Source organism: Hermetia illucens, chromosome 4 (assembly GCF_905115235.1).
Source record: "Hermetia illucens chromosome 4, iHerIll2.2.curated.20191125, whole genome shotgun sequence".
Taxonomy (NCBI): domain Eukaryota; kingdom Metazoa; phylum Arthropoda; class Insecta; order Diptera; family Stratiomyidae; genus Hermetia; species Hermetia illucens.
In genome coordinates, this window is record NC_051852.1 from 155,603,857 (window position 1) to 155,625,563 (window position 21,707).

At 44.0% G+C, this 21,707-nt stretch overlaps 2 protein-coding genes across 3 annotated transcripts in view; one reads left to right on the forward strand and one right to left on the reverse strand.

Moving 5' to 3' along the window:
• The window catches only part of LOC119654361 (RWD domain-containing protein 2A), a 35,164-nt gene extending 16,760 nt beyond the window's left edge, over positions 1 to 18,404 (reverse strand). Inside the window, exons 1-2 of one of the 2 annotated variants that reach the window (XM_038059707.1) lie at positions 18,225 to 18,404; positions 4,960 to 5,096 (exon numbers count right to left, since the gene is read on the reverse strand). The gene's annotated coding sequence lies outside the window, so the exon portion shown is untranslated. The remainder of the gene's footprint in view (positions 1 to 4,959; positions 5,097 to 18,224) is intronic. The other variant, XM_038059706.1, reaches the window with a different exon arrangement.
• LOC119654127 overlaps positions 1 to 21,707 on the forward strand; it is a 58,033-nt gene that overhangs the window by 8,636 nt on the left and 27,690 nt on the right. Inside the window, exons 7-14 of the mRNA XM_038059290.1 lie at positions 3,934 to 4,100; positions 4,162 to 4,236; positions 4,303 to 5,070; positions 5,465 to 5,952; positions 11,408 to 11,876; positions 11,960 to 12,104; positions 12,169 to 12,566; positions 12,625 to 12,791. Coding sequence (XP_037915218.1) covers positions 3,934 to 4,100; positions 4,162 to 4,236; positions 4,303 to 5,070; positions 5,465 to 5,952; positions 11,408 to 11,876; positions 11,960 to 12,104; positions 12,169 to 12,566; positions 12,625 to 12,791 — 2,677 coding nt within the window. The remainder of the gene's footprint in view (positions 1 to 3,933; positions 4,101 to 4,161; positions 4,237 to 4,302; positions 5,071 to 5,464; positions 5,953 to 11,407; positions 11,877 to 11,959; positions 12,105 to 12,168; positions 12,567 to 12,624; positions 12,792 to 21,707) is intronic.

Genomic DNA, 21,707 nt, shown 5'->3' on the forward strand with positions numbered 1-21,707 from the left:
GAAAGAACCAACGTTTGTTCATTCAGCCGTGGTAGATGGAATTAAGGTATCCTTGTGTTGGTGGAGGATAACATCAGTTCCGCTCTGGTTGGGTTTATGCTCCGCATCTTGCAGCCCAAAGGCATACCTTTCGCAACGCTCGTTCCATGATGTCGCTCATAATGGACAGAAACATCCCTGATATTAATATCACCAGTCAGTCGTCGTTAGCAGCCAACTTGAGAAGATTGTTCGTAAATCAGTCTAATTCCGGAGTCTGATTATCTCCAATACTTCAGTAACCTCCGAAATGGAGAAGTCGTAATATCGCGCCGTTAGCTGACGTCCTTTCTTCTCCTGCTACAGAAGAGTTGTAATTATTTTCAATAAGAATCACTGGCTCGTCACTTGAGGTGATTTTTGCAAATGGGTTTTTATTTATTTCAACTTTCTAAGGAGTGTCCCAGGGATTCATATTAGCCTCAAGGCAAAGCTCCCGGTAACATTCTTACTCACATTCTCTCGATAGCCTCCCTACGCTTACTTTAGAGATCCCAATATTCTTTCTTCACCTCTGGGTATCTGCTTCTCCCTTGACCTTTAACAAAGCTACGGTCTTTGTGATAGTGCCACTTTCAAGCTACTATAAGAGACCATCGACAAATAAAAAGTAGATACTCGTCCGGATGGGTAACCAGTGGGTCGTCCTAGGGCTACGTGGACCAGGAACTACAAGAAGAATGCAATCGCTCCGTCTGAGGCAGGGTCTGCCACGTCTTCAGCAAACGATTTAAATCCAATATCAACCGTAGCGTTGTTGGCATATTGCCTTCTATGATTTTGAACATTGAGCAGTGATTAAGCCAACGAATGCTATCTCACGTTTTTAGTGACAGAAACGTTTGAGAGTCTGTAATGGCAATGATAGTTGGGGAAAGACTGAGGTTCTACCAGAGCGGATAAAGACATCTATTGGTGTATACGCTCTTTGATTTTGTTGAAAGACTAGCTGAGTCGTTCCACCTCTTCTGTGGGACCAAAGGCCTTCGAGCGTACATTTAACTTTGAACGCCGGGAAAATTCTAACCAACTGTAACCATGTATAAGACGTGGTTGTACCAGACCGTGCGGTGTGGTGTTCCATCTTGAATATTCTCATAGCAATTCGGGCAGATCTTTATAAAATCGCTGTTCTATAACGATCCCGGATAAGCTGGTATACGATAAAAATCAAAAGGAACGAAACCTCAAAACCCCTTTCCCTGCCCAGGACCCATAAAAACATATAAGGATGTCATCCTCCAGGTATGCAATTCCGAAACTCTCCCACATTGATTGACATACATCCTTCAAAGATGCCCTGGGCCCTGATTGACAATATCCCCTAAATGAGGTATAGTGCGTTAACCATAACTACGATGTCGCAGTTCTCTCACGATCTCAATTGCCCTCTCCGTTCGAACTCCTTAATCTACTGCTTATCGCGATGTGGTTGGTATAGTTAGACGTACTTTGCCGGACAGTTGAAATCCGAAAGACCTTATTTCCAGGCTATCTCGAAAAATGTGCTGCTAACGACGACGCAGTAAAAGCTGCAAACCTTGTTGTTATTACAGTCCCCAAGACCATGTTTCCTCATCACATGCTCGAGCAAGGTATTATCAGAGATCCCATTGGCACTCACATCAACTATTATGGTCTCAGTGTCACATTCAGGAAACCTCTGGACTGCATTGACTTGATCAAAGAAAGTCTCCTTCTTCTCTATATCGATGGTTTCTGTCGGTGCTCAACACTGCACTATTGAGATGTTCCTTATTTTGGACCGTAATCTGGCAGTTAATGTTTTGTCTGATACCGATTTTCAGCCAATATGGTAAGCAATACTTCGACATCGGATTCACGTTTACTTTCGCAAAAGGCAGAGTGGTCCCCAGAGTCACTACCTCAGCGGATCAGTGACTTCCGGTCTTACTAGTAATTAATATTAATCCAGGTTGAGTTTACCCTGGCTACTACCTGAGACACGTAGATGTTACAAGGTCATCCGAGCTATAGTGACTCTTCCCTCCTCCTGTCTCGAGCACGCTTGGGACGATTGCCCAACTTTCTCCAAAGTCACCTGAGGATATTAGGTGGAGTACCTTAAAAACATTTCTAGTTGCAGGGTCGGGGAGCTGGTATCCTTCGTGAACGCTAGCTCTAAAGATCTGAGCCGGCAAGAAGAGAGTGTGTGGATGCTTTGCGCTTCATAAAGAAGTGTGCCCTGTGAGTTGGAACTTAAGAATTAAGTCTTCCCTGCTTGTCAGAAGAGGCGACTAAAAGGGATAGAAATTTGTGGGGTAGCAACCTGCAAATTTTGAAACTCTATTGCTATCGAAACGGCAACAACGCCCCGGATAGGGACTGACCTCACAGCTATGACCTTTAGGAAGGAAAACGAACTATGATTGGTTGCTGGAATGTACGCACGACAACAGTAGCGAGGATCGTCAGAATGTTCGCTTTCTCCAACTTGGGCGGGAATTCCAGCGATATAAACTAAACATTCTAAGCCTAAGTGAACTAAGATGGTTGGACTCTCGAGAGTACTCCTCCTCTTCCTCTTGCCACACTGATGACAATGTGCTTCTATACCCTGCAAAGTCATATGGTAGCAGACGCGCATCCAGTTTCGGGTTGCTCCTGACGGTTACGATGTGCCCTCTTTTCAACTGGGAGCAGACATATAGGCTTCTAACTGCAAGATTTCGATCCAGGCTAAGAAGCATTACAATTGTACAACACTACGCCCCAAGGGAGACTTCCGATGTAGCGGAGAAGGATGTTTTCCATGAGCAATTAAACGCAGCTCAGGGGAGGCTTCCTGACATTGTGATTGTGGTGGGTGATCTGAATGCGAAGATGGATCTGACAACACTTTGTTCGGACATATGATGTGAGGGAAACACGGTTTTGACGACTGCAACGGTGGTGGTGAGAAGTTCGTGGATTTCTGGAACTTCCACTGTCTCGTCATTGGTGCACATCGTTCGAGCACAGAGCCTGCCATAAGGTCACGTTTTAATTGGATGCGCGTAACAAAAAAGGCGGTGACATCGATCTCGAAAGGGATCACATTTGACGGTCACTTGCGTGCTGCGTCCGCCACTCTTCGCAGGGTTGGGAGCTGTGACCCACTAAGTTCAACAGCGACCACTTGTATGACCCAGCCCGACAGTGGGAGGGCTATGTTGTTGTTCGGCAGATATACTGAGTGACCTGCCTGAGAATATCGATGAACATTGGGCCGATATTGAAGGTGCTCTTTTCTAGGATGCTATGGACTATGATACCTTTCCTTGAATACGTCGACTACGCTGATGACACTTGTTTGCTCTTTTACCGGATCATGGGCCTTGACCAAATGGCTCTCACAAACAAAAAAAAAACAAAGTTCTCAACCTGACTGATTATCGCACTCTCGCTATCTGCATTAATGGTGATGATCAATGTTTATATTTAGGAAACGAGGTTTCTGCCACTAGTGGCACCGAACTGGATGTTATCCGACGCATTAACAACGCTGGATTTACTTTCGCTGCCCTAAAATCTTGAAATGCAGTTACCGCAACATCAAGATCAAGTTGTGACTGTTTTGTGCTAGTGTTCTTTCTGTATTGCTATGTGGGAGTAGGACATGAAAAGTGAACTCCACTGTTACCCAAAAGCTATAAGCTTTCATCAAGATGGCCGATGAGTAGGTCGCCCCAAGGGCACTTGGCACAGAACAGTAGAGGAGGACGGCGAGCGTCTCGGGAAGTCGTGGGGGGAACCGAAGCACATTTCAGGTAACCAGGAATGATGACACGTAGGTATGGTTGACACGCTGTACCCTACCAAGTGGTGAATTGCAACCATAAGGACATTCAACTTTCTTCTTTCCAATAAATCTATATTTTGTTTACTTTTCAGTTGTAGCCAATGAAAGGATGATGGTTAATGAAACCAATGTATATCTGCCCTTTTATAAGATCAAGGAAAATCGAACTGATCTGAAACGTAAAATGATGGAGCAGTTTAAGAAATTGTATGCTAAACTTACCAATGGCACTTTTGCTAGTCGAATTAACCGAGTTGAGGTAAATTCATTCGATCTACCATTTACGGTCAAATATACTCATAAGAGCCTTAATATTTTAGTCCGTAGTGAAAAACTTTGGCCAAAGTATTGGCGTTTTTAACAATGCGAATATAAGTGCAGTCGAATCTGAAGTGGTAAGTATCGAAGGTGCTTGTGGTCGTCCTTCTAATATCACAAACTCTTTTGCTTCCTAACCTTAGGTTATTAATCCAAAATCAAACCTCACAAAAAGATTTTGGCGAAAACTAGCAGCTGCTACGGAAGATATCCAAAAGCTTGAGGAACAATTTGCAGAACTATCTGGGAATAAAAGCGCTAACACCACTGAAAGTGATTGTACTTTTGAGTCCCTTCAATTGGATACGCTGACTGTTACCGACGTCCTCAAAATAAGCACCATAAACAATAAATCCATTGACCACTTCGCACTAGATAGAATCATTGCCGACAAGGTCATAGTTAAAGGAAAATTCCAAATATTGAACAATACGGATGAAGCAGATCCTGCAATGGAGTCGTTGGATTCTGAAAGTCTCAATAGAACGACCCGACAAAGCGATTTTTCTGAAATCCGCGTAAAAAATATAATCGTTACCGGGACAATAAATGGATGGAATCTGACTGAATTTCGAAACAGTATTCTCAAAAAAACAGGCAATCAGATAATCACAGCACCTTTTAATTTCACCCAGTTAGATGTGGGTGATCTCCAAATTAATGGTAGTATTAACGGTGAGCGGCCTTCGAAAGTGGTGATGGTAAACGAAGGAAATTTCGTTGTCGATCAAGACTTAATTTTCGCTGAAGGCGCTGAAGTTAATCATCTTGTGGTTAATAATCGACTAAGTCATATTTACGTGGTAGACGGCCAACTCCAAGCACTGTATAAGAACCATAGTGAGGTGCAGATTATCCGGGGATGGAAGAAATTCGAAAACGTGAATTTACTGGAACCGTTTGAGCTTAAGGTAACATTAGCTTTAATTCGGCTCTCCTGTAAGAAATAGAAAAGCCCAGCTTGTAATTGGTTAGAGCAATAAGCTGTCGCAACACTACCTAAGAAGACTGTATACAGGAGGAGCAAATCCAGCGGAAGAGACGAGGCAGCTAACTGGCTCCAATTACCGCCGATGGTGGAAAATGCGCAATGATTTTTCTTCACCATAAAATTTCGAACAATACACTGAGGGTAGAATCCTGTACACAGTCTTCTTGCCTTTACCATACCGCCACCGTCAACAAAAAAAGTGCTCTAACACGCTTCAAAGCCTAGGTCCAAATTGAATTGCTGCTCCATTGGTTACTAAAGAGACCCCTTTGTTTTTCATCATATTTATTTATTGCCTGTTGTTTTCTTTTAAGGGTAAAATCCACAGTGCGCAACTAGATAAAATGAATCCCGTGGTTGTGATATCGGAAGACCTTAATCTCGAAGGTGACTACGAAATAACCGGGTCAGTTCTCATTACCAAACAGATCTCGGCTACCAATTTTCACGGGGTCTCATCCCAGAGAAATGTTCTGGAAATCCTAGAAAACGGTTTATCTGTGAAGACACCAGCAATCTATCAACAAATGAATTTCCAAGCTCCACTAAAGACGAAAAATTTAAACGCAACTTTTGTGAATAATATCGACACCAGAGACTTTATTACAAATGATGGAAATGAGGAGGTAATCATCACCGGAACTAAGGTCTTCAGAAATGATCTCCGTATAAGTAGAGGCCCTTGTGATGTTCAAAATGTTAACAGGATTAATATCAACGATTTATACGAAAACCGTTTGCGAAAGCACGGAAACCAAACAATCACCGGACAGTTTACATTTAAGAGCGTTCATACCGCAGGGTGAGTTACTTTCATTTTATTTAGATAAATTTACTACCGTTTTTAAGGTTTTGTGCATCTTAAAATTGCTTTACTATTTTTGTTTAATCATTAGGAGGTGGATAGGGTATACCTTAGCCTCCATGCCCACTCTACAGCTTCAGGGTCGGAATAGAAATTTCTATGAAAAGAAAGGAGAATATTGAGCCAAAATATTGTGTCATCATACCCGATACGATAAAGATATGCCCAGTACCCTTCATCAACCGGTATCCAGTCTAGGCCTGCCTTAGTAACCGGTTTCGCGCCGAGGTCCACCAATTCAATATCCCTAAAAGTTGTCTAGCGTCCTGGCCTACGCCATCGCTCCATCTCAGGCAGGGTCTACCCCGAGTTCTTTTTCTACCATAGATATTGCCCTTATAGGCTTTCAGGGCTGGATCATTCTCATCCCCCCAAAGTCTATGGGTTGGATACCTGCCAAAAATTCATAAAGTTGGAACAGAAATGAGGGAGACAATCGCCACAACAAACTCACCAACTCAGAAACTAGCGAAATGGGTAGTAACAAAACTAAGCGGTCTTGGGCTCGAAAGCGAAAAACAGCCTATTTCACTTTCAAAGGAAGATTTTACAGGATAACCTCAGGAGTCCCAATAGGTCACCTCCTTTCTCTATTTAGTGAAGTATTTATGAGTAAAATGGAATAGAAGATGGAAAAGGAGGGAATAATCCCACCATTCTGGGTAGGATACATACATAAATGATGTCCTTACAGTGTCCGAGACGCAAGCTCCACTTTGAATCTTAACAATATCCACAAAAAAATCGCCTTCACAATGGAGACTAGAATGGACCACAGCCTCCACTCTTTGCGGGAAGTAAAGTGCTAGCAACCGTGAATCCGGTCCAGGTTAAGGAACATCACGATTGCAAAATGCTGCACATCATCAGAGATTTCCGATATAGTGGAAGATCCTAGGGGTTTAACGTGCGTACCTGCCGGGCATGCATAATCCACCGGTCTTCTTCGAACACAAACTGATTTGAAGACCACAATCAGAGCCTATCCTGACTGGCACAGTGCTACTTGTTTATAGTGACTGCAGGCTCAGCATTCATGCTGGTGGATGCGAGCCCTCATAACACTTCTGGCGCAACTAAGGAATATAGCGCCCGAATTGTACAGTGTAACTCCACGTTTGAGCCCACAGGGATAACCAGGCAGAGGCCACATTCTCCAGGAATTCCCATAAAGCATATGCTCTCAGAAGGCTTTCTCGGTTCCCATTGTACGAGATTGGATACGGTGAAGCTTCCTGAGAAGAGCCACTCTAGATGAGTCGCATTGCAGATTCTGGTTTGATCGGCCTCCTCGAGTACATGGGGATGGCCGGTGCGGAAAACCGCAGCGAAACCTTGCATTGGAAAAGAATGCTTTCTAGTAGTAATTACACATAGTGCAGGAGACGTTTCGTAAAGGTTGTCACCTTGATCGTAATGGGTGATCTAAATGACCGTAATGGAAATGGTGGGAGGTTTGTGGATTTCTACAACTTCCATCGCCTCATCATTGGTGGCACATTGTTCGAGCACAGAGGCTGCTTGTTAAGATATTTTTTTGAGAATTGTGGGGTCCTAAGTCCGCATCAACTTGATGCCGGACCGGATCAAATGGAGAGCAACTTACTCCTTCTTTTTTTTGGTCCACGGACCCCTCGTTTAGGGCTTAGCACCCAAACTTTAAAAAATGTTAGGCGATGACGGTTTTACGGTTTCTTACCAGCGCAGAGGCAAATCGTCAGACGCTGCCTCACCTCTGCCCTGGGAGCAGTGTGACCGAAGATAATGCGCAGAACAAACATGGCGACGAATTAAATTGAGCGCAAATCCGCCAATTCTATTGACCAAAGCTTGGCCAGAGCTGTAAAATATTTCTTTCGAGAATTGTGGGGTTCTAAGTCCGCATCAACTTGGTGCCGGACTGGATCAAAAGGAGAGCAACTTACTTTATTTTCAGCTCTGGCCAAGCTTTGGCCAATAGAATTGGCGGATTTGCGCTCAATAGCAATAGCCGCTTCGGTCACGCTCCCAGGACAGAGGTGAGGCAGCGTCTGACGATTTGCCGCTGCCCTGGTAAGAAACCGTAAAGCCGTCATCACCTAACTGCTTGTTAAGTTTTAACTAACCGTATGAACAATCAAATTGGTCATTTTACGATCAGCAGTAGACTTAGTAGTAGTCTCCTGAATGTGCGTAACAAAGACGCACGGATATCGGCCTCGAAAGGGATCACCATCTGATGGTCACTTTCCTTCGCTGACGTGTTGTGTCCGCCACATCTCGCAGGGTTGGAGAGCTGCAACTCCCAAATCCAACATCAACCGCTTGTATTATCCAACTGTCTCTCGACATGGGAAGCTATCTAAGTAACCCGCCTGAGAATATTAATGAAGATTGCCCGCAATCAAACCTGCTCTTTTTTCAGGTGCTACGCAGGTCATCGTCCATTTCCCGAAGGGACGTTACAACATCTGATTGGCTGCTGAATTGTAGAAGCGATGGCAAGTGTGGCGCGCTCGAGGTCCGATATCGTCCAAAATCTTAGGAAGTTAAACGTAGTGTGCGCCATGACAAAAGGAAATTTATTATTGCGTTGGTCAAGGGAACGAAAGTTGCCGTAAATCGCAATGATGAAATGTATCATCACGCATCACGAAACAACTTGCTTGTGATCGCAAACCTTTCGATCGTTCTGTGAGGAACGTTGACGGTTGACTTCTCATCCACGATGATGAGCAGCTGAAAAAGTGGAAGGAACACTTCACCACATATCATTTCCGACGAAATTCCCCCTCTTGTGGATGAAATGGCAAGTCACCGTACGGATTAGCTAGTTCCACTTGTACGTAAGTTCTGGGGATTTGATACCCTCCCCACATAGTGGAAGATGGGGATGATCGTTAGAATTTCATGTTAAGTGCGGCAGTTGGAGGTATACCTGTCTGCTCCCTGCCGTCGCAAAGCTATCAAGGAGCAACTCAAAGGTTTGATCGATAGAGAGCAAGCTGCTTTTTGCTCCAGGTTCTCATGCATTGACCACATCAACAACCGACGGGTCACATGCGTGGGGTTCAGAACTTCGCTTCACCTTCTCTTCATCGACTGCGTCAAGGCTCTCGGCAGCATGATCATTCGGAGAAAACTAATAGCTACTATCAGAATGACATATGATGACGCAAAATGTCAAATCTCAGAAAAATTTGAGGCCGAAAACGGAATCAGCCAAGGTTGTATCTTGTCAACGATATTATTTCTTCTTGTTATCAGTGACGATCTTCATACCGCCTTGAGAGAGAAGATGGCGGATTTCAATAGATCATCACATATTTCCTCACACACCTTGACTATGCTGATGACATCTGTTTCCTCGCTCACTAATCGGCCTATCAAATTCCACGCATATAGGGAGTGACATAAATTTAAGTATAGTTTAAAGGGGGGCTCCCCATACATGTAAAGCAGGAATGTAAAAAAAAATGTTGCACCTGATGTACCCGTGCGGGGTATCAATTAGTAGTCAATAGTCTCTCCTTTCGCTGTCACAGATTCCGTAAGTTTCGTGGGCAGTTGGTTCTGCACTTCCGAAATTCGACCGCGATGAAATGGGGTTTCCGCATCCATGCTTCAAACATGGATATCGCGATCTTTTAGAGCATATCAAAAGCAAGATTGCGTCAGAAAAAAAACCCTTGACGAAAAATCTTCATTGAAACCGGAAATAGTAAGCAAAGTTTTAAATGAAGTGAAAGTGATGCGTGGAAGGGAGGGTTCCTTAGATTCGCGATTTTCAACTATGAAACAGGAAAATGAAGCCTTATGGCGCGAAATAGCAATCAGCCCTCATCACGTAATATGAAAGGAGAAAAGAGAAATTTCCAGCTGATGATGTTGAATTGGTTGATGCTGCGGCGAGGTAGCTGGTGCTGCCCTTGCAAATGCGAAAGGCGATGAATTTGGTGCTCCGCCAGTCTCGATGCTGTTTACCTGCTGTCAACAGGTAGACGAGCTACTCAGACCAGTCCAGTCGTGTCGAATTGCGCTACTTTGGTGTGGAGCTCGGACGAATCTCCGCTAAGCGACTCCACACTACAGCACCTCTACAAACTCATCTGGTATGCTTTACGACAATAGTACCAGAAAAACTCGTGCGATGAGTTAAATTGCTCTACCACTATCAGAAAAGTAAAGTTTAAAGAGTGGTGGGTGCGTCAAAACCGCTTCACGTTTCTGTCGGTGTTCATCAAGAAAGCACCCTCTCACCACTCCTCTTTGTTTTTGTTATGATCACTAGCGCCCTATACACTACTTTGTCGTAGCGTCTCATAGCAAAAATGATCTCGAGCAACTTATCCAAAAATGGAAACAGAATAAAACTTGATTTTTGACGCCTTCTATGCTTCTGAGTGTTGGCTGACTATAAAATACAATGAACGGCATCTCGCGGTAATAGAGACAAATATGTTGACTAGTGGCATAACACGCCTTGATCACATCTGAAATGAAGACATTCGTGATCAATATGGGGTTGCACCGATCATGGAAAAGATGCGGGAGAGGCGTGCGGTGGTACAGTCACGTAACGAGAATTCACATGCCAAGATTGGTCTGAATATCGAAGTCGATGGAAAGCGACCAAAAAACCGGTCGAGCCAATGGTGGCTTGATACATTGGATGGGGATTTGAAAGCCTTGCAACTACATCCAGATTAGACCTTAAATAGAACGGAATAGCGCAACCGGTCACGACGAACCAACCCCGCTTGTAGACAAGACAACGGCTCAAAAAAAAGAAGAAGATATAGCTCTTGTCATAATCCGGACACGTTACTTTGTATACTCCATTGAATTCATGTTTTAATCTACGACCTTTGAGGGACCTTAGCCTGGCCGATTGGACCATTTCATCATTCTTTTTAGCTTTTAAGCTTCTATTCACTCTCATGTTGCTGATGAGGAATGTCAGTATCGGCACTTCATACTATTTCGAACTAGGTCACAAGGGGGCAAGATAATTTCATTGCTGGCCATGAAGTGGAATCCATTCCCCCAAAATGGCCAAAGAGTGGGCCGCCCCAAAAGCACTTGGCGCAGGGCAGTAGAGAAGGAGAGCTAGCGTCTCGTGCAGTCTTGGAAGGGGTTGAAGCACATTTCAACGGACTCTCTACTATGGAATCTAGACGTAGTTGACACACTATCCCCATCAAAAAGGTGAATGGCAACCATAGTTGCATCGAATCTTCAATATAATGGAACCTAGTTCACTCCCTCAATTTCAACATCTTTTTCGGTATTCTAAGATAACAAAATCTAAAATTTTTGATATTATATTCGAAGGTGTTCATGTGTAATTTATCAGCCATAAAGAAACAAAATAAAATTCAATTTGAAAATAATTTTCGCTTAACTTTTCTAGCATCAAGTCAGCATCCAAAATTCTTCTTAATGGAACTGATATTAACGACATCCTCACGAAATCAACATCACAAACACTTGCGGAAGTTAATATCCAACATTTACAAACAAGAGCGATTAACATTACCAGCATGACTACGTCGAAATCCAAAGTTTTCAATCACAGCCTGGACTATATGATAAAAGATACTGTCCTTCCTGGAACCTCAGCAGAAATCCTGGGTCATAAAAGATTCAAAGGAAATTTCACAATCAACAATTTATTTGTTAAGAAAAGGATCAATCACCAATCGGTCAAAAAGTTAAAAGAATCTTTGAAAGAAATCCTGAGTGAAGGCGATATTTCCATTGATGGCGATGTCATAATTGAGGATGATCTGCAAATCGAGCAAATTGTCTTTGATGGCAAAATAAACGGGATTCCCGCGGAAAATTTCGGTTCTTGTTGGCTCCTGAATGAAGGAGATCAGGTGAGTAGTTCAATCTAGAAACTTGAGCCTTGGATCATTGGAGATCCTGGACAATACATAATCCCAACTTACATCAATTTCAGGAGTTCACAGCTCCACAGGAATTTAGTCATTTAATTGCTGAGAATATGCATGTGGCCAAAAGGATCAATGACCATAGAATCGCGAATATTATTAAACAACTTTACTGGCTTGATCAAGAAGAATTTCTGCCGAATGTAACCTTTGGTAATTATACATAAATTTGAGCTTCCTTCAAGTACAAGTTATTGGCTTCTTTCCTTTATGATAGCCAAAGTTATTGCTGAGGACGAGTTCATCACAAAAGGACGTATAAATGGGTTAAAATTTGCTGAAGATGTGCTTCTAAAAGAGACCTCAGAGACACAAATCATAGAAGCTCCGGTATTCTGCGAAGGCGATTTAATAGTCACAGGGGAAATCCGCGATCTTAAGGTCCTCAATAATATTGACCTTGTTAAATTGCAAGCCGTTTTAAAAGGCGAAACGAAAAATGCTAAGCTCACTATCGATTCGGCTAACTTTGAAACATACCCAAAGTTCCGTCTCCTCAACGGATACGACTTGAAAGAAGTCTATAAGAACGTTTGGCTTGCTAATGAGGACACTGTTATTGAAGGTCATATGATCTTCAATGATGTCGAGCTGAAAGCACATGCTGTCTTAAATGTAAGTGTAATGTATTTATTTCCAATGTAAGATCCTTAAATGAGCTTCTCATTTTAAGGGTCCCATGAATGGAGTGGATCTCGATTTTCTGCAGCAGCACTATTTCAGTCTTACAAAAGCACAAAGGGTTTCGACACCTATGACCTTCAAAGGACCAGTTGAGTTTATGGAATCGTTGAGTAGTGAGGAGATGAATTTAACTGGTGTTCTTGTGGACAATATCAGGTGAGTGTGAAATCTGTGTAAACATAAATACAGCATTACTTATACTTCAGTATCTGTCCTAACTCAAGGAATCTGTGAAAATTTGCATTGCAGTCAAAAAGTTTTCTGATTGCGGACACACCCAATCCCAAATCCTGATTTGTCCCCTGGACTAGGGTAATCGCTAGTCCTTCCAACTATTTTAAATGAAGAAAGGAGTTGTAATTAACATATTGCCTACTACTAGCTAGCTTTCTACAATCTAACGTGGGCGACTGTTACTCGGAACCTTCATCCAACTTGACACAATAATAGAGGAAGAACTTCGTTGCCTTACGGGCAAGACGTCCGCGGGCTTATTGACGATAAAGCGGAATTGGCACTTGATAGGTCACTCATTAAGAAAGGGTGACAGTTTGATTCCGGGCTATGCTATGCAATTGAACCCACTATCCCAGATGGGCCAGCGCGCTAAAACTACGTAGGGTAGAACAGTGGAGGAAACGTGCAAGCTTCTTGGAAAAATTCCCACTAACAAAGGAGCATCCTCCAGAGCAGGCAAGGTGGGACCAGATCCTGATGGTGTCCCAGCAGAAGTTTACAAACTAGTGTCCCGCCAACGGCCAGACTTGCTGCTCGGGTCATTCAACGCTTGGTCGAAGGGGGGCAATGTTCCTTGTAGCTGGAAGGCAGCGAGACTCGCGTTGATTTGGAAGGGAAGAGGACACCCGGAGCTCCCTTCTGCATATCGACCGCTGTGTATGCTTGACACGACAGGGAGCTCCACGGTGGATGCTGTTATGGAGGTGGTGGATGCGAGGCACACAGCCGTCTATTTCGACGGATAATGCTCCTCATAACGCTTGATGTCAGAAGTGCCTTGAATTCCGTAATATTGACAGATATGCCAGGCACATTAGAAAACTCATTCCATGTGCCAAGCTATCTCTTGCGGATATTGAGGGATTATCTCAAAGACCGCTCCCTGTTCTGAGACGCTAGCGGACCAGAGGAGGATGGAGATCACGTCGGGAATAGCACAGGGATCAATCCTAGGGCCGGACCTCTGGAACGCTTCTTATGATAGTCTGCTGAGACTCGACATGCCCAAGGAGTCGCGCCTGGTCGGTTATGCAGACGACGTTGCAGCACTTCTCGCCGGACGCACTGTTGAACAGACACAAAGCAGACTTGGCATATTGATGCGACGGGTAATCGGATGGATGACTGCTCACGGTTTTAGCCTTGCGCTGGAAAAAACCGAAGTAGTCGTCTTGACCAGAAGGAGAATCCCGACCCTGCGTCCCATATCGATCGGCGAGTTGACTATAGAGTCAAAAACCAGCGGTTAAATACCATGGTTTAATGTTCGACTCGAAGATGAGTTTTTTCGAGCAAATCAAGGCAGCAGCGGACGGGGCTGCACCTGGATTCGCGGCCTTGAGTCGACTAACGGCAAATGTTGGAAGCCCTTCTTATTTCGAAGAAGATTGAACTCGATCGGCAGAGGGAACGGACGGTTACCGGTTCCCTGAACTGACAATTTCCTTCCTCCCCTCCCGTTAGTGAAAGGAATTCTCTGACATGAAGGCTTCCAAAGCCGAGAGAGCGGGAGGGCTAGCCCGAAATAATGTGTCAAACTGTTCCAGGCTAGTTCTCTGATGATAGGGAGGTATTTGGTTGGTAGTCCGACAGCGTACTGTTGCGGGAGTCCAACACTCTGTCCGTAAACGCATTCACCAAACCTACTCCCAAAAAAAACCCTCTATCCTTCAAACAGAAGCGAAAATATCTTTGATATCATCGTGCTCTAATCAGTAAAATTGCGGGCCCAGAGCGAAAGCGACTCGTCTAACACTGCCTCACTTCTGCCTTGGGAACAACGTGACCGAAGTGCGTCACAAATATTAAGCACTTCTTTATATAATTCGCAACATTCGATGTGAGTGCCAATTATATTGAACGTAAATTCGTCGACTGTCTGGCGAGTTCCTTCTGCCCTGGTACGAAATCGCAAGTCGTCTTCACTTCTCAATTTTTGGAAACTTGGGTGTTTAACCTGAACCGAGGGGTCCATGGACCAAAAAAAGAGGGAATAAGTTACTCTCTATTTGATCTGGTACGACAGCAAGTGGATACGGACATAGGATTCCTTAAACCTTAAACGAAAATTCCGACTTAGACTCGTTCGTATATGCTGGGAACTTAAAATCTTCCCTAACGAGTGGGATCGTCGAGATTGTAAAGGAATGACTAGTGCGACAATTGGGGGTGTATTTTAAAACTTGGCGCTGTCGCGAAGATATTAGTTAAAACCATCCTGAAACGCATAAAGGATCTGGAGAGCTTCATTGACTAAGAGCAGACTGGTTTTCGCTTTGAAACCTCATGTACCAACCACAGTACAACAGGGCTTAGATCACCGCTCCACCTGCTCTTCATCGATTTCGAGGAAGTCTTCTACAAGAGGGTATTCCGGAGAAACTACAATAACAGCATTTATGAGATCGATATATGACGAGTGTACTTGCTGCATCGAAGTAAGATTTTAGATGAATCTTATAGGTAGGTAGGTATCAGGGGCCTCTCCGGATAGCCCAATTTCGGCTTTGATGTCAAAACTCCTAAGACCACAACTGTTGTGGAAACAGAATCCAGTCGCCTCGAATACTTAGAACTGACTCGTAGAATTTACCAAGTATAGCATCTTCTCCACTGCAACTATAGACCTCCTGGACATTCCCAAAGTTAGCCTAGTCTCCGCAGACTGGCTCTAGTTAGAGCTGTGCAATCGAAAAGAAAGTGCTTGAGGCTTTCTCCCTCCTCTCTGCAATTTTGACAATACGAATAATAAGGTATTCCAAGTGTGGCGATATTATCGCCTGTGGGCCAACGCTCGTGTAAGTCATTGTAATCCTGTACGCATGGGTACGCATCTATCCCAAAAACTCTCGCGACCGAGATAAAGATCAAATAGATTCCATTCTTGACAGTCACCAGCGAAATGCCAACAGCCCCTATCGAAGGACTGTTAAGAGCAGAGTTCCGCCTGACTAGTCCATCGACCTGCTCGTTCTCCTCTATGTTCCTATAATCAGGAGCCCAGAGGAGGATGACTTAAGCGTGCCGCCCAGTCTGTTCTACGCATCCTCCCACTAACCCCGCCTCCTAGAGAATGTCGCAACTGAATGGCTATACTGCGCTTGGGGCTCCTATCATGTCCCAACCAACGATATTGTATTGCCAGTACCTCCGCTTGGAATTCCCGCTGACGATTCCTGGAAGACCTTACGACTCGACTGTACTATGCGCACCCAAAAAAAATCTTGCTCTGACTCCCCAGGCCATCTTTGATCCATCGGTGAAGTGTAGTGTGTCATAACTTTGCAACACGTCCTCGGTCTTCCACTCCGCCCTAGTTGGAAAGCGCACAGCCAGGTTTCTCTTGAAGCTCGGCCTGCGCGTGGCGTAATCCGTTGAGAATACCCAGAGTTCTCAAAGAATTTCGTTTATGATATTATTATGGCTATAGCACTTCGCTGTCCAATATCCAGACTCATCTAGTTTGACAGTACTTCAAGCTACAGCGTATTTAATGTGTACCTCCAAAGGGAGGAGATGCAGGAGTACATTGAGAGCATCTGCTTTGCAGAACGGCAGAGCCGTAGTAGCATCTGCCCACGGTTATTTGAATGCTAATAAGGTTGGTTCCACTGTATTTCTTGCTCAATCAATCACTATTAAATACAGCGGATTCGACACGTAGCACAATAAACACAACCTAGGCAAAAGTATTCATAAAAAATATTCGTATAAGGGTGACACAAAAGGAACAACTCTGAACCAATTCAATTAATGTTTCATTGTCCATTTCTAATATGAAAATTAAATTTTTAATATAGCAATAATTTGCACTGTTGCGACAAACGCGAGCAATTGCAGTAGAGAAAGGTATTCGTATTGTATAAATATGCCAGTGTAGTAACTCGCAAGCACAACGGAAGTCTATTCATATTTACAGACACTTGTCGGTTATAGCCCAACGTAACCAGCGCAGCAAATATTCTGACGTGACCCCATATACGCTACACTTCATGCCTGTAAATACGAATACTTGCATAGTCAATATATGAAATAATATTCACGTGTTTGTGACGATACGTGCTGGTAAGTATGAATGCTGCTTAAATCGGAATCTGACAGGGTTACATTTTGTCACCTATACTTTTTTTTTCTCGTTATCGGTGGCGTTCTCGTGTTGTTTTTTTATCTGGATGACATGGAAGGGTCTCTCTTCAGACACACCGACTACGTTGATGACATCCATTTGCTCATTCACTGAATCACGGGCCTTGGCAAAATGGCTCTGGATTTGCAAAAGGAGGCAAGCGGAGTTGAACTGAAGATAAATACCAACGAAACTGCCCGCCTTCTCTAGATCCGGGAATGCAATGTAATGAGGGCGTATATTGCGTCTGTACTTCCTCAGTTCTTGGCAAAACCGGCTTGGCTCATGGTAATTTGAATGATGCTGCGATCGTGGTTGTTAAAAATGTATTCAAAAATGTGAAATAACAACCGATTTAGACGGTAGTTTCAACATTCAGCTGGATTGCCTTTTTTCCATATTGGAACGGTCGTCCTTTTTTGCTAGTCAGATGGTGTTCTAGCCTCCTCCATAACGCGATTGAAGAAATTAATGAGAGAGCGTGTTGAGTCTCAATTTCTCACTGCGATTCAATGTCGTTAGGTTCTATTGCTTTTCCCCAATTTCATTCGTTTGCCTTTTCAACTCCAGTGGTCCTCTTCGGACACGGATTGATTTTGTGACCACAATCAGAGCCCCGCCATGACTGGTATAGCGGTACTGGTTTATACTGATTGCAGGCTCAGCATTTATATTAGTTGATGCGAGACCTATCTAACACCTCTGCCGCAACTAAGGGGTACGGCGCCCGAGTTGTACGGAGCAACTCCACGCTTGAGTTCCGAGGAGCTCTGCCCGGGATATAGGCATAACCACAACCACCATGAAACTCCCACTAGGGGGGCAACCGCAAATAACCGGGCCGAGAACACAGCCTCCAGGAATTCTCCTGGAGCATATGCTCTCAAAAGGCCGTCCTGATTCCCATGGTGCCAGATAACCTCCGATGAGGTTTCGTGGCCAAAGCCACTTCAGATGAGTCCCTTGCAGACTCGGGTCTGATCGCTTTCCTCGAGTACGTGGGAAGTGGTAATGACAGGTGGGATTGCTCTAAATATCGGCAGTGATTGCGGAAGTGGTGGATGAGAAAACTCTTGAAGTATTCCCGCCATCTGTCCGTCGCTTAGCCTCTTTTAGCTTTCTGTAATCATAACCTAGCTTAAGGTAGAGTTACATATTCTTCAGATATTTATAATTTAATAAAAAAAAATATTTTCATCACGGATTTCTACTCAAATGCTACTCACTTGATTCTCGTTGAAAAGACTGCAATCAAATTCTTGCCTTACTATACAATTTTGCCACGATTTATGGAATAACAATAATCTAATCTTACAAATTCCTATCGCTCATTATCAGACTTTTTCTGTAGATACTAAATAGATATTAATTAATAATAATAAAACAAGATAAGACAAATGCTTGTACATTATCTGATGTTCAACTCACTGGCGCTAACGTCAAAACTGCAATTTTTTAACAGTTTGGTTGACAGTAAAGTGTTTACGTTCAACTTTCAATAAATTGAACGATATGCGGAAAAAAACCGTAATGTCAGTGAAGTTGACAGAGTAGAGAGGAAAAATTTTAAAATTACTGCTTGAAGGACAGCCGTTAGACTTTGCTGCTGTAGGCTTATCAATTGCCCAGCATTAAGTGTGATGATAATGAAACTGAAGCATAATTTTATTGAAAATACAATATGGGGAAAATAATGATACTCTTATAATCTGCAAAGGAAAGGAATAAAGAGAACAGGAAAATATTTTGTTGTTTTACAATAGATGAGAACGAAGCTGCTTAATTCCCTCTGGCTGCAGCGTTTTCTGGAGCGCATCCGCGCTATTTTGACTTGTGCGTACTCGGTACCGTTCGGGAAATGCTATTCACTGCCGCCTATAAGATCCACGAGTTGCACGCGCGCCCCATGGAGGCACAGGTATCACGGGACACAACCGCGGCCGCAATTTCAAAAAAGCTGGTGGCGATGAGTGATACTTTGCGTTCGGAAGGTAGATTACGATCACGGTCTGCCTCCCAGAAAGGGTGATCAGGTAGGCGCACACCGAGGTCTTCAAAACACTCGAATACTTGCTGATATCAGCCACATTTGCGAATAAAGTAGTTAAATGTACCATTTCATGCACATTTTCAGAATCAGCCACCCCCACCCCACCCAGAATGTGTTCTTGCATTGCAAGACCTGCTTGTTATTAATTTGCTCGAAGCGCACCAGGGTATGTTGTATCGCCCTGATGCTGGAGATCTGTTGCTCCGAGAACGAGGAGTTGAATGTGACCAGCCACAGATCTAGCTGCACATTCATGGTTTTCGCCCAAGTTGTGACGAAAGGCTTGACACTCATGGCACTGGAGGCTCCTTGCGCCTTCAGTTCATCTAAAATCTCGGCAGGCAAGAAAGAAGCGTCCAGGCCTCTGAGGATGAGGCTTGTGGTTTTCTCAGAAGGAAGGGTGTAGGTGAAGAACTTATTCTTGTTCTCCACCAGGATTTTCTTTGCCACAGAGTAGTCCTCAGGCGTTTGGGTAATAATTTGATGGGAGTTGCCTGATTTTTTAATCAGGTAACTATTTGGTAGGGCACGCGCAATGGATTCTTTTACTGATTTGAAGGTTGTTAAAGGCTCAACGACTACTAGTGGAGGAATCTTTCGATTTACCTCCTTGTTAGACGGCACTGCAGCAGATGGTCTCGGCTGCTGTTGTCTCGGTGTTGGCTGTTTAGTTGCTGCAGCGGGCTGGCGTTTTCTTGCTTCATTGAGTGAAGGGAAGGCCTCAGGTTGTGTCCCGGATGGTAGGGCGAGTGGTGCCGGCGATGCTTGCTCGGTGTGGACAGTGGCGTCCATCACCTCAGCTGTTGTTGTTGGTGTCGTTGGCGTGGTTGTTGGCTGCGTAGCGGCTGACGGCCCGAAAGTCCGGGTGATGGTGGCTTCCAGCGACTTGATGACGGTCGCCAGATGCCGGTTCTCTGCGCGGGCTTCCTTGAGCTGCTTCAGTAGCAGCTTGTTCTCGGATCTCGCCGACGGATACGGAACTTCGTATCGTCCCGCTTGAGCTCGACTGCGAGTCGGACTCGCCAGTCACTGGAGAGCGTGACTTCCGACGCGGTCTCCATTCCGTCGTCGGAGTTGGTATTTTTTGGCGCGCCCGTCGGGCTGTCCGTCGCCTTGCGCCGCTTTTTGCGGGTCACCTTAGTGAACCCGTCGGTTTCCGGCGCGCTCATTTTTCACTATTTGCCTCTTTGGGTTTTTTTAAAATTCCTCGCACTGTATTGTCTAATTATTTTTCGCACTTGTTGTCTGATTTGGTATTCACTTTTTAATTATCTTTGTCCGAAACTAGCTTTCCCAGTTCACTTTGATCACTCCGTTTACTTGGTGATTTAAAAAGATCACCTCGCACTGTACACTTTTTCCACAATGTCTGTGACGCGTCCGTTCGCTTCGACGTCTCGGAGCGAACTCTTTGTTCACTAGGACCAATTATGGCAGACCTATATATGGACCACCTCTTCGAAACATGCAACAGACTCATATACACCCCAAACATCCTATGTATTCACAAGTACGTAGATGATATAATAATCATCCATGACCCGAAACACCCAACAACCTAAAAAATCCAAATAAACCCAAGACTCCAAACAACTCTAAAACAACACATCCTATTGATGAGACTAGTACCGACAGGCCATCTTTAAAGCCACCAAAAAACTACCCAACAAGGAACCATTCACTAGACACTGGACCCCCCCCCATGGACGACAAGAAAAAACAAACAACCCCAGAGACCAGCAACATCACCTCAACACATCACACCCACACAACAACCATATCACAAAAAAAATATAAAAAAACATTTTTTAAACAATACATATATATTTTTCAGGAAAAAACACGTCTTTCTTCTAAACAACTACTGAATGTCAGACATCATCACAAAAAAAACAAATATAAAAAGCCCTCCCTCTTCCCAACATCCTACCATACCCACTATACAACAACACAAAAAAAACACCAAATGCAAACACTAACCACAAACAACATGACCGCACAATGCAACCATACACAACACCCCAAACAAAAACGTGGCAAACAAACAAACAACAACAACAAACACAACAAACCACATCACACAAAATCCTGCAACCCCATAGAAATCCCCAACGCACTCTTAAACCTAACCAACTACCACATACCCAAACCTATGGCCGTCCTCCTCAGCAGAGGCCCCAAATTTGGACTAAATCTAAACCAAGCAAATCTGTTCTCGTCAGGTGGTTTTGACGAAATCATCAGTCACCTCTCGACCCCTGAGGAAGGACCAGAACCATCTCCCACAAACAATAACCTCAACAAACTACACAACCTCCTTACCCAGACCTCCAACAAACAAACCCGGGCTAACTCCAACCAAAACCCAACTACAAAGTCCTGGATACAAGCGGAAACACGATCATAATACCAGGAGACAAAGGCAATGTCACCATCATAATAAACAAAGAAGAATATGACCAAAAAATGTCCCTCTTCATAAAATCTGGCCTAGAAAAATCCATCTTCGTCACATCCAATGAACAATTTATCGCCAACAGGCAAAATGCTAGAATACGCTCGATCATCAAAAACAACACCAGCGCACTTAAACTAAGAGCCAAACTTCTCCACAGGCTCACCCAGTTAATCAACAATCGCCACAAACCCCTCGACAAAG